Raw genomic sequence first — 13194 nt, forward strand, 5'->3', positions numbered from 1 at the left:
CTTCTCAATTATGAATATATCATGAGTTAAAAATTATTTTACTTATTGTAAGAATACACAGTAAGCTCCTCATAAATTTTTACTGTTAATGGGTTTACAGGACCATATTTATTTATGGACTAAGATCTTATTCAGTTAATAAGATGTATTTGATAAAAAGTGGTGCTTTAAAAACCATTTGCTGATTACTTAGGTCAAAAATGCTTAGAAAATTCAGGACAGTTCATTTGAAATGCTCCTTTAGATATTATGGCCAGATGTTACAAACTGACACACGAACAAACATACAAGAATCTTTTGTTTCAATGTTATACTTCTTGACAGAATTTAAAATTAAAACGACACTCATACAATCAATTTAAGTCATTGAAAGTACATAGGGAATACTGAAAAGACTTTCTTTTTTCCCCTCATTTTAAAAACAAAAAGGGCAACATCAATTTTAGAGTTTCTTGAGACCTTCAAATACATAGTCCCTAGAAGCAAGATTCATCAAGAGGAGAATCTAAAGTCTAACTGAGCTTTCAAAATACTGCCCACATATACCGTACTTGTTGAACAAATTCAGATTTATTGAAAGCAAACATTTACATTGGCTACAATGTTGGAACTATTACAAAGCTGGATAAAAGAGGCTTTAGTAGCAATAGAAAGCAAGAGCAATAAAAAGTGAATAGAGAAAATATTTGGCCTTACTGATCTCTTGGCAGTATTTACATTATGTACATATTGTTAAATATTTGTAATAATTTTAAGGCACCAAAGGTTAAATAGCAGTTTGCAATACTATTCTGTGCACAAAAATCAAGAAATTTATTGTAAAGAGGCTGTATAGTTAAAGAAACATAGGCATATCTTAATGTTTACATAAAGGAGTGGCTGCATTTTAAAAATCTCAAATGATACATTAAATATTGGGCAGATCAAAGATATTATTTTTAGAACATTAAATTATATTGACTATGTAAATAAGCACTACTTTTTACTGACCTCCTGGTAAATGTATAATGTAATCTATTCGTCAACACAGCTTTTTTCACACTCATGGATATGTTTTGTCTAAAAACTACTTGAAATTCTTCTGACCTACAAAAACTTATCCTAATATTTCATAATGTATACAAAATTCTCAAGAAGAATTTACTGGGTAATAATATACATCAAATCTATATATAATCAGACAAAAATTTAGCAGCATTAAATGCCAAAATGCTTGAATATTCAGTCTGCCATTCCAGTGTGGTCGTTGGGTGTTTTCATCCTTTAACTCTTTAGAGTGGGAGATAGTGGCTTTAGGTAATGGACATAAAATTGGCCCATGTAGAAAATCAATCTCAAAATAAACTAATTAATTTCAAATTTTGCAACCCAAATTCTTTCAGGTAACTAACTGGGTGTTAACCCTGATATTGTTACCAGTGACTGAAACATCCATGTTACCACATTGTCCAGAAGTAACTGACAACATCTGTGTCCAGTATGGTCTTACTGTTGAATTATTTGATGACTTCTATTTGCAAAATTTTATTTGTTCCTGACATTGAAAACCCAATTTACCTTACCAACAGTCTATCATTTGTCTTGAGGTAGTGTTATAATAAAGAATTCAGCAAGACAATAGAATATCATAATGTTTGTAAAATGTGCTTCAAATGCCACCATGAAATCCATATTTATTTAGATGGTAGATGACCCAATGTTGAGTGGCCCCTTCGTGACATATTAAATTACTATCTGATGAAGTTATCCAGACTCTTTAATGAGGATGATGAATTTTTCATTAAAACTTTCTCAGACCCCATGCTCTAAGGCAAGTTATAGTTTTAAAAATATTTTTATTATACAAAGTACTGCTAAAATTCTTTCAGTTAAAGATTCATAGACTTACATATTATAGATTTTCTTTCTTTTAGCAAAGGGGAGAAAAATGAAGGAATTTCTTCTCCAAACTTAAATTTTCAAAGAAAAATATTCAGAGCATTAATAATAGCTTGGGTTGGTTTTTTATACTACACCGTATTTAACAGTAACTTTTAAAATGTGGCACTTTTAAAATTAAACTTTAAATTAAAAAAAACACTTTCAAACCCAACATATGACTGAGATTTACTGAGCAACAAGTATAAAATTTATTCCAACATAGTGCATTCGAAGACACCAAAAGTGTCTTACTATAATGCATTTTATAGCACTAGATTATTTGTATATTATTACTTTTTTCCATTGTCAAATGTCCATTTTCTTCTCATTTTAATATAGTGAAAGAGAACATATTATTCACAGTAAAATGTTTACAAAATCAGCAACGTAGGAAAAAGTAGAACTAATAAATTAATAATTTTATTTCCCTACTTCAAGGATGAAAATAAATGACTGCCTTTGCTTAGTGGGTTACTATCTAAGTAGCAACAGCTACACAATTAATAAAACCATTACAAAGCACCGGTGAACAGATTTCAAATAATTATAAAAACACAATACAATATCAAATGTTTGGAATCATCAAATAAGTGAATAGATAATATTTTAATGAATGACTGAATCAAAGCATGATAACAGTGTTCAAATCTCCAAATTGTATGGACCTGTTTGGATTTTGGAAGCACATTTATATGTTAGTAGTAGTAATTGAAATTAGATTCTTTAGAAATACAGAAAATCATCTCTATCAGTTATTATAGTATCCCCAATTTCAAAAAGTTCAATTAAAAAATAAGATTGATTCTCCTTAGAATATTTGCTTACAAAGTTCTGAGACAATTGTTTGAAACAAAATCTGTCATTCTGCATCATGATACAACTCAATTAACTGTCATGACAAGATATCTTACTTTATTATCATAAAAGATGCCTAGCATTAAACTATCAACTACTTTCTCAGATAGGTGAACCTACTCTTATTCTTAAGTCAACAGGAACAGTTTTTATTATGCCAATTTTCCTTAAACAGTCTTTCTTGAGTCCTACAAGTTATCCTTCCAGTTCAGATTCCAATACTATATTCTTTACAGATCACTCAAATGTTAAGTAAAACCATAATGGATTAGGTCAGTGGCTTTTAAATTATGCTGGAGGCACTCTACAGAGCTTTTTGGAGGTGCCTCAGTGGTCCTAGTGGCCAAACAGGTGGAGTTCCAAGATTCCGTCTCCCAAATCATGGTATCATGTTTGTCATGTATAGATGGTGTAATGTATAGACTAATTTCCAAAAAATAATTCTGTTGCTTAAAAATGTCTTAAAAACACAGTTAAAGTGATTTGGGAGACTTGCAGCATGTTGACAAAAAAAAAAAAAAAAAAAAAAAAAGCAAGGTCCTCATGTCCCACACTAGTCTTCAAATAAGTGGTCACAAAACACTGGATATGATATTGTATCTTTGCCCTACCCCACTACTATTATCCCTCAGCCTAGCCCAGAGTTCAGAGCTACAAGTCAAAACAGATCAATGTTTTAAGTAGATACTATCAAAATGATTAATATCCCAGCCACTTCAAGCCTACTTTTTCTTGCAGAAATAAGTGGCATATCAATTATTTGCAATATAACAAAACAAATGATTAGAAAATACTTCCTAAACTGCAACCCTTAACAACATGTATGACCTTTTTCTCACCTTTTATGCCAGACAAAGGAAATAAACACAGCAGTTATCACATTATACTTGCAAATGACTACACATTTTTATTTTTTTTCTATATAAATTAAAATCAGATAGAGCCTTAATTCAGGGTTTGAATAGAGTGGCAGATTCACTAATTAAACTGCTTTCATGAATGGCCTTATTCCAAAGACAACATGTGGGAAAATAAACACTGTCAATTAAAACTTGATGAATAAGAACTCTAGGACTCAAAGAATAAGAAATGATTTTGATGAAATTATGAGTCTTGAAAAGGAAATGCTGAGAGCTGGTATTACTGTTCTCTATAAACTTATTTGTTGTCTTTTAATATAAAAGAAGCATCAAAGTTTGTGTTCTTTCTCAATATGAAAAAAAATAAGCAGAGGTATTAGATGAACAAATACAAAAATGCTGGTGTGGCATAAATAAAATGGTAAAATGTTTTCTTGTAGTAAATAAAAAATATATATGGTTTCTTTAAATTCTGAGGTCTTTCTTTCAAATACATAATCATTTGAATATAGATTCAGTCTACCAGGCCATGTATGTTCCCCAAATTATGACTTTTAGATAACATTTTAAAAGATCTGAATTTCTTCAGACAAACTGAAAAATTGTCTGAAAATATTTTCAGTGAATGAATGGTGGTAAATTTGGCTCATATCTTGGTTTATGTTCAAATTTATTGCTTACTAAATATTATCTTCTTTCCATTAAATGAGGATAGAATTGTGAAGCTAAGCCATCTTTCTTGTCAAAACATATGTGTGAATATACACAAATATATTCACAACCACACATTTTGATGCATGAATCTATAGATGTGTATATTACATACTTTTTCGCAAAGCACTACTTCTAAGACCTAATTGTTTTTGCATGAAGAAAAATGGAAGAATAGGGAACATCCCTTCCAAAACATTAGAATGCCCATACTACTAATGATGTAGCACATCAGAATGTGCAAACAGTATACTTATTTCAGAGTATCTGATTGATTTAGATGCCATTATAAAATGTTCTCAATTCTATTTTGGTAACCTAAAATGTCGGTATATAATACCAAATATCCAGTTAAAGAGTTTAATATAAAAATATCAGCACAAAACAGTTTTTTCAATCTGTTTATTGTGTGAGCAACCCAAACTTCAGTTTAAGTGCTGTTGAAATTTTATTACTAGATTCCATAACCCTACAATTGATAAATCTTATACCATTTTAGGTATTTAATGAGATACTTAGAAATATTAAGAAAAACAACCAGTATTCAAAGGGTTAATTTTGTTTATAATAATAATAAATTATTTTATCATCTTCTTCAGTTCAAAATCCAGCTTTGAACCCGAGGAAGGCTTTCAAATCATGTTAATTAAATGGTGGTCCTTTAACCAGTAGCAGTTTGATTACCAATTACTCGGAGGATCTCTTTGTGAATGCCTCCTTCTTGTGTATTAATATTTGCATCTCCCACTTGGCCGTCTTCATAGCTGAAATACAAAACATAAAAATATAAAAACATTTTAAAAGATGGCAGCATTTAAAACAGCTTAGAAATGCTATTTGGTACCTAAAATATAGCCCAAGAAAATAAAAAGCAAATTATACGGTTGTTTTTCAGGTGCGTTTAACAATGTGTCCTCATTGTGAAACACAGAACAACCCATTCTACGTCATGCCTAAATTTTCCCTTCTTGCATTTTTTTTTATCCTCTCATAAAGCACTGTCTGAGTTGCAAGAAGTTTCTCAGTGTCTTTGGCATTGCAGGCATTTCCCACAGCAACTGCTATGAAGTCTACTATAAAAAAAAAATAACAGCTTCAACTTTATGTTGCTAAGATTCTGGACTTCTTAACTCTACTCCTACTTCAATCATGTCTTTATTTTCTGACTGATGACACTTCACTTTCTACCACTGCTTCTTTGCCATGCCTGCCTTCTAATAATTATTCAGCCACAATCAGTGCTGACCTTTTTTCTTATCACTGGTTGTACTATTTAGTCTGACTTTAACATATTCTTATTTATGCTGACACTTCACAGAAGAATGCAAGCCTGCTAAGTTTACTTTAGCAGTAGAAGGGAAAATATAATATTAAAGAACAGCAATTACTAAGTTCTTTAAAAATAAATAATTACATTTTAGATGGTAATTCATTTTTCTCAAATAAACTTACTTGGGCAATAAGCATTTCCTAAGAATGAATTTTCAAGCTTTCATGATCATATTCAGAGGCGAACAAGTGACAAATTATTTTTACTTCATAAAAATGGCTTCAAGACAGAAGCTTTAGAAAAGTGGTAATTACTTGAAAATAGATAACCAGGGATATAAGCACAGCATCTCAAAGACTAATACTAGCCACTATCTTTTCCTGAAATAGCACAATATAGGAAAATGAAAAGACGGCATACAGCAAAGAGAACTTGGCTCCTTATGTAATCCACTGCTTAACCATCAAGTGATAACTGCATTTGTACCAAGTCTAAATTCTTAACTAAATGACCCAAGGTTGTCTATTTGGCTAATTCTTATTGCTGTTTTAGATATACTCAGTAAGTTTCAACTTACATATACATGGAAATGACACCTCATGGTGAAACATTACCCTGAGAAAAAGAATGGGATATGTGGTACACAGCCCAATCACAAGTATTTTCTCAGGACAGTAAATGCTCTGTTACTAAGATTAATTCTCAATCACTTTTATTGCATCCTTTTCCTTGGCCTCTCATTTCAATGATGGTTTTATACATGAATCACACCTCAGTTTTCTCTCTTCTCACGACATGCAAAATCAATTATTTCAGCCCCTTCCAAGTTTTAACTATCACACGCATGCTAATTCCTAAAACTCTACCTTCGATCCTTAAATTTTTCTCTCTATATAACTTTCCTACAGATAACATAAATTTAGTATATTCAAAGTCCTTATTTTTTGACCCTGGGACTGCTACTTTTTATTCTATCCATATCTCAATTTGATGTACCGGCATCCAGGAACACAAAACCTTTAGTCATTCTTGGCTCTCTTTGTGACTAAACCCAATTAATTATCAAGCTATCTTGCTTCCAGTTTCGTAAACTTTTTCTCTACCTGATGCCATTACCTTTGTTTAGGCCTCCATTGTCATTTGTCTAAATGATTGGTTTTCAAGTTGCAGGTTGTGTGTAACTAGTGGTTTTCGAAATTAATTTAGGTTGTCCAGACCAGCATGTTAAATGATGAATAGAATAGAATAGAATAGAATAGAATAGAATAGAATAGAATAGAATAGAATAGCGAACACTGACTTCAAAACAGGTAGAAAGAATTATTGTTTTCTAAGTCATAATGTCAAACACATTTCTTTTTGTGGTGAGACAAACTGACCTAGAGAGTTGTTACAACATTATAACTGATCTCCCTGTCTCTACACTTATCCCCATCATCTCTCCTACAAGATCTATTCTCCACCCTGCAAAAGTGATAGAAAAATGACCACCATCTCACTTACAGAACAAAATCCAAGTTATTGGCAATATGAGTTCCTTCATCATTCAAATACAGACTTCCTCTCCAGTCATGCCCCATCACTCTTTTCAGTCAGATGGAGGGGTTTGTCTACCCAAATATTATACGTACACTGACATTTAAAACGCATTAGAAGTTAGTGGAGAAGACATGAGACTCAAATTATTTGAATAAAGGATAATCATTTAAGACTGAAAGAGAACAGAGGAAGAGAGAGAAGAGAGCAAAAGTGGGAGTGAAGGCAAGAGTGAGAACTAGAGAGAGAGAAAGAGAGAGAAAGAGAAAGAAAGCATGCTTAAAAGTATTAAATAAAATGCATATTTTTCTACTGTCTAGGAAACCCACAAGGAATCACAACAGTTGTGGGTTGAATGACAAAGTTGACCAAAGGCATTCAGGTGTTTTAAATTTGCTGCATATATAATAACCAAGAAAAATCAAACATCCACTTAATTTGGGCAACCGGCAAGGCTTAGATACGTAAGTTGATAGTGGCATTAGGGCATTTCTTACAATAGAGTATACAGGACATGTCACAGCTATTTATGATTTAAGAGTAAAGTTCTTTTATGTCTGGAAAACAACATAATTTAAAAGAAATAGAATATGAATGATACCACTAGGGAGATGATACATTTGACTGGGTTTTGGTAGAATGAAAAATGAAAACGTCTAAAAGGAGACAAGAATTACTCATATTCCCAGGAGTGTAAAAAGATTACTAAAATTTTAATGAAAAATTAACCAATTTGCTTTAAAAATAATAGAAACTAGGATATTAGATGAAATTTAGTTGCCCAGAAATTTCTTATGTATGTCAGGACATTTCATAAATAAAAACTTTTGAAATTACTGACAACTTGATGGGAGGATCACTTGAGTCAAGGAGTTTGAGACCCACCTGAGTAATACAGCCAAGACCTCATCTCTACAAATTAAAAAAAGGACAAGGTAGCCTGAGCTGTCCAAACATAGGGTGAGCAGAATTCAGAGAAAAGACAGAATCATTTCAGACTGGGAGGTCAGGGGAGGTGCCAAGGAATAGACTGTTTGAATGAGTCTTGAAAAATAGGCTAATGGTCTAGCTGGTAAGAAGGCCAAATCATTTGGATTGACTGAGCAAAGGCACAATAGTGGGAGATACAAACTCCAAGTTGTTTTTAAGGAACAGCTTGGACAATTTCACTTAATCAGTGGTTTGTGCATGTAACTGAAGGAAGGTAGAAGGGACTCTATATGTTGGAGAATGCCATGTTTCTATTTAACTATCAGCCTGTCTGGGCAATGAATAATCAAAACACTGCTTTAGGGAGATGAATATGGTACAAATGGTATGATCTTAGAATTTTATACGCATAGGAATGTAGGTTGTATACCAAAAGATTAATCCTAGTTAACTCTAAATGGGGATAATATGGAAAATTTTCTTTTTTTTCTTTTTTGCTTATCTTCAATTTCTGAATACTAAAGAGGTATATCACTAGTGTAATAATGGCAATGTTTAATAAATCTTGCATTGTACAAAGGAGGTTAAGAGTGATGAAGAAATTAGAAGCAGGGAGAACTAATAACCCTTTGATATACTCTGGGGGGAAAGAATAATATATCCACGGGAGTAAAGGCATTGGGACAAAATTGTGAAAAGATAAACTTGGGAATTGATGACTATGGTGAGCAAGGAAAAAGAAATGGAAAACTACAGCTCAGGTTTCGAGTCTCTTTGATGTATAAAGTTACTGCACAGATTGGAGAAGGTGAGATGTTGGCAAGGGAATTTAAATAATGTGTTCTTATTTGCATATTGATTTTAAGGTATTAGCAGGCTTTTCAAGGGCAAATACTCATCAAACAGTTATAATATTTGACTTTTTTCATTCCTACATTCATTCCTCACTTATTCATTCCTACATTCACATCTCCAGCCCTTTTGAAAATGGCTACCTAATTTCTACATATAGGTCTTAATGTCCTAGTACACATGCGTTTCAAGGTTAGTCATGTAATCAAGTTTTACTCACAGTTTCTAGAAACTAGGAATTGGCTTGGATCTGTTCATAACATCTGAACTATTACATTTTGCCTGAAGCACTTACATTTAATTAAGTTTCTTCATTTTGGAATTCTCTAACAAAAATTTTTTGAACTTCTAATTCTCTTCTTCTTTTTTTTTAAATCGATATTTTCCTTCAAATTTTACTTTCATTTTTTTCTGATACACCAGCCTGTTCCCTAAAATTTCCCTCCAATTCTTCTCTCATTTTGTGCTGCTTACTTGCTGGAAAACATGTGATTAGCACACTATGTGACTGTTTTATCAGCTCAACTGTGGGAATCAGATAAGCATGGGAGTTATTTTGATTTTCAATATTGTTACTTGATAATAGATTTTTTAAAAAGATAACCATGTTAACTCATATCCTAGGCATTAGGCAAAGTTTCTAACATCCAGGATCACATAATGTATCACAAAAATTAAAAAGAACAAAAATTGAGTTTTTGTCTTATCTTCATTCTCATCTATTTATTCTTCTTCTAGGTGTTACCACGCATTAGGGAGGCTCACCACTAGTAGAACTCTGTGATCATATCTTTTATAGAGAAAGAAACTGATGGTTGCAATTAGAATGTACATTAATGAAACAAATTCTCCTTTTGATGTGTTTTGAATTTATCAATCTTCCTTAATGAGTCTCCTGAGGGTACAGAAAGGATGAAATCTAATTTGTGTTCATAAAGCAATGAAAATGATCTTAATATGATAATATGAAATTTTTCCTTGGATTATTTAGGAAGTATCCGAGTGTACTTCTCTTTTCTTCATATGATTTATCCTCAATTTTTGCCTATGAAATACAGAAATTATTTTCTCCAGTAAACACCCCCCCCCGCAACATGTATATCCCTACAGATAGGCTTTATGTGTAATCTATCTAAAGGTTCAAAAGAAATACTACTTAAAATGGTACTGCCTATTAAAATATCTAAGGTTGTTTATTTAGCTTAGTTAATTTGAATGTTAGCAAGACACAGAAGGAGTAAATGAACTGATTAGATGACAGGCTAACGAAAGGATTCTAGAGTTACTTTTCTGCCAAAATCTCAAGATTTCTCAATGAAATAACTTGGTGACTGAAGGTTTCTTTTTGGAAGGCCAACCATCTAACAGTGGATAACAATCAAGACAGTTAAGAAAGAAGAGACAAAAATATATATATATTTTATAAGCCTTTCAGTGGCCAAGACCTGCACTGTGCTAAATTAATCCTCATAATAAACTTTAAAGGCACTGTGTGCAGATAGCTTCTCTAGGAGCCCCCAGGATCCTCTTGGAGTCCCCAGGATCCTCTTGGAGTCCTTCTCTGCCTTCATTCTGCCCCAGGAGCCTGACCTGTAAGGACTTTCTCAATAAACTCCATTGTTCTCTAGCTTCTGGCAGGGTTTGGACAATGGGGCTTCCCAACAGGACTGCTTCCTGCCTGTGTCTTTTTGTACCGGGGAATGTATAACGTGTTAACAGATCCAGGTTACTACACTGGAACTGCGGTTTCCTTATAACCATATCCTTGTAAATAATCTAACTGGGGATGTCCCAAAAATATTTTTCACGGGTCATTTGGTTCCTGTTTGGATTGTGACTGATACAGGTATACTATTATCATTTTACTGATGAAGCCTAGATGGGTTATACAACTAGTCAATATCGCCTTACTAATTACTATTCAGCCAGGATTCAAACTATCTGATCAAAATCTGGCTCTTTCTACTATACTCACTGCTGCCTGACTGTTAAGAAAGAAATCTATAGCCAGTAAATATCTATTGTAAGAACCATCACAGTTTTCAAATCATCCAAAAGAAAACCAGGCAGCTCCTAAGTTTCACTGTGAATAGTCTGTCAACAAGGCAACAGATCCAATGCTGAATGCATAGGGTACTAGGGATATACAGCATACTGAAGCAATCTTAACAGTTCAAATTTTCAGCTTCTTTTAAGACTACATGAAGTACAAAACAGATATGCTCAACTCTTCCCTGAAATACTTTCTGTGACAAGATCATGGATAAGGTGCGAACAGCATGGGAAAAGGGTTGGAAGCCAAGGGTAGCGTGAAAATTAGACTGGTCTATTGCACCCATTATTTAGGAGTGAAAAATAATGCTTTTATATTTTAATGCAACTCTTACAATAAAGCCATGCCAAAAAAAAAAAAAAACCCACATCGACATGTACTGCATTGCCAGCTTGTGTTATATGCAATGTAGATCAATCTTTTATAGGACAGACCTTTCCATTATTTGTATTCTTCATCCCAGTTCTAAATTTTTAAAATTAACAAAAGTATATGTGTGTATACATACAGAGAGATAGATGGCTAGAGAGACAGAGATGATGTTTTTCTTTTTTTTTTTTTTTTTTGAGATTCTCCCTCTGTCACCCAGGCTGGAGTGCAGTGGTACTATCTTGGCTCCCTGCAACCTCCATCTCTCAGGTTCAAGCGATTCTCCTGCCTCAGCCTCAGTAGCTAGGATTACAGGCATGCACCACCACACCCAGCTAATTTTTGTATTTTTAGTAGAGATAGGGTTTCACCATATTAGCCAGGCTGGTCTCAAACTCCTGACCTTAGGTGATCCACCTCCCTCAGCTTCCCAAAGTGCTGGAATTACAGGAGTGGGCCACTGCGCCCGGCCAAGATGTTTTTTTAGTTGTAAGTTAACAGCTGTTTTTCATCAGCTCTTCTAAGTTAACAGCATTTAAAAATTATTTAGATTTTTTTAATGGCTTACTGAAAATAAAACAAAAACACTAGTTGATGTTAAACTCAATTACCTGTTATATTTTGGCAGCTAAAGAGACCAAACAATAATTCAGTCACCACTAGCCCATTTGTGGCAAAGACAGTAATATACAAATTTGAGCATCCACTTACACGAAAAAGAATCGTGTGCAGACATGGTCAGTATTGGGGACAACCCATATCTCTCCATGTTTGTGCAGGTCGGGTGAGGTGATCACTGCAAGTAGAAGATAAAATTAAAGAACCACTTTATTCTAAAGAAATCCTAGTCCATTCCGGCTTAATATATCCCTTCTCTTTGAAATCTAAAGCAAAAATATAAGCACTAATGAACACATAAAAATTGTTTAAACTTACTGTTTATGAAGAAATATAGATAAAAACAGTGAAAGGCCATGTAACAACTTTATAATTTGAATAACAACTGGTATAACAACAAAAAGGAACTCATTTATGTATTATCAAAAACTGACAGGTGCTGACTTAAGAACTATTTAGACACCATGTTCATGTACTATATAACTACTGTGTGTTGAAAGCTTAAAAGACAGTTGACAATAGCTACTAAAACTCCTAACACAAGAACAAAAAAATTAATTTTTAGCCAAAGTCATATTTTAAAGTAAGAAAAAAGAAAAGTATATGATCTTGCAAATCACCCATCAATTTTTCTGTCATAAGTACAAAATAATACAATGATTTCAGTGTAGGAACAGAAAGACCTAATAGGTTATCTTCTCAGTGCTTGGTTCATCTTTCACATTTTTCATTGTGTCACATATTCAAATACCAACTTTAAGAGGAAGATAGCACATTAACTAAAGAGATAAGCATTACTTGATCAGAAATATGTAATTACCATTCTGGAAATATCTGCCTGAAATAAAATATATCAGTCTGAATTCTTGCCAATTCTGCAATTTGGTTTGAAACTTTATGATCTCTACTGGACCCGTTTTTGCATTTGTGCCCTTTGAGATGATCACAAGGAATAATGCTTTTCCTATTCCACTGTAAGCACTCTGTAAATATACTAATATTCTTAATTATAGATGAGCTAAGAACTAACACTACGAGGTTTGTAAAACTTTCAACTTACCTTCACATAAGGCTATGCATTTTAAGTTACGGCTTTGCAGAAATTGGGATTGCTGTCCTTTTTTCTGTGACTAAATTCCAAAAACAATTAACACTTAGAGTCAGAATGGAACACTAAGTGAAAAAACTGTTCATCATCAAAAAGTAATAGTCACTGAGGT

At 33.0% G+C, this 13194-nt stretch overlaps 1 protein-coding gene across 3 annotated transcripts in view; it reads right to left on the reverse strand.

Moving 5' to 3' along the window:
- Positions 1-551: 551 nt before the first annotated feature.
- PARP8 (poly(ADP-ribose) polymerase family member 8) overlaps positions 552-13194 on the reverse strand; it is a 187726-nt gene continuing 175083 nt past the window's right edge. For all 3 annotated transcript variants that reach the window (XM_007972040.3, XM_007972032.3, XM_007972048.3), the window contains 3 exons: positions 13035-13104; positions 12068-12152; positions 552-5110 (listed from right to left, as the gene is read on the reverse strand). In XM_007972040.3, the coding sequence (XP_007970231.1) occupies positions 5008-5110; positions 12068-12152; positions 13035-13104 (258 nt within the window). In that variant the 3' untranslated portion in view covers positions 552-5007. The remainder of the gene's footprint in view (positions 5111-12067; positions 12153-13034; positions 13105-13194) is intronic.

The sequence above is a fragment of the Chlorocebus sabaeus genome, chromosome 4 (assembly GCF_047675955.1).
Source record: "Chlorocebus sabaeus isolate Y175 chromosome 4, mChlSab1.0.hap1, whole genome shotgun sequence".
Lineage (NCBI taxonomy): Eukaryota > Metazoa > Chordata > Mammalia > Primates > Cercopithecidae > Chlorocebus > Chlorocebus sabaeus.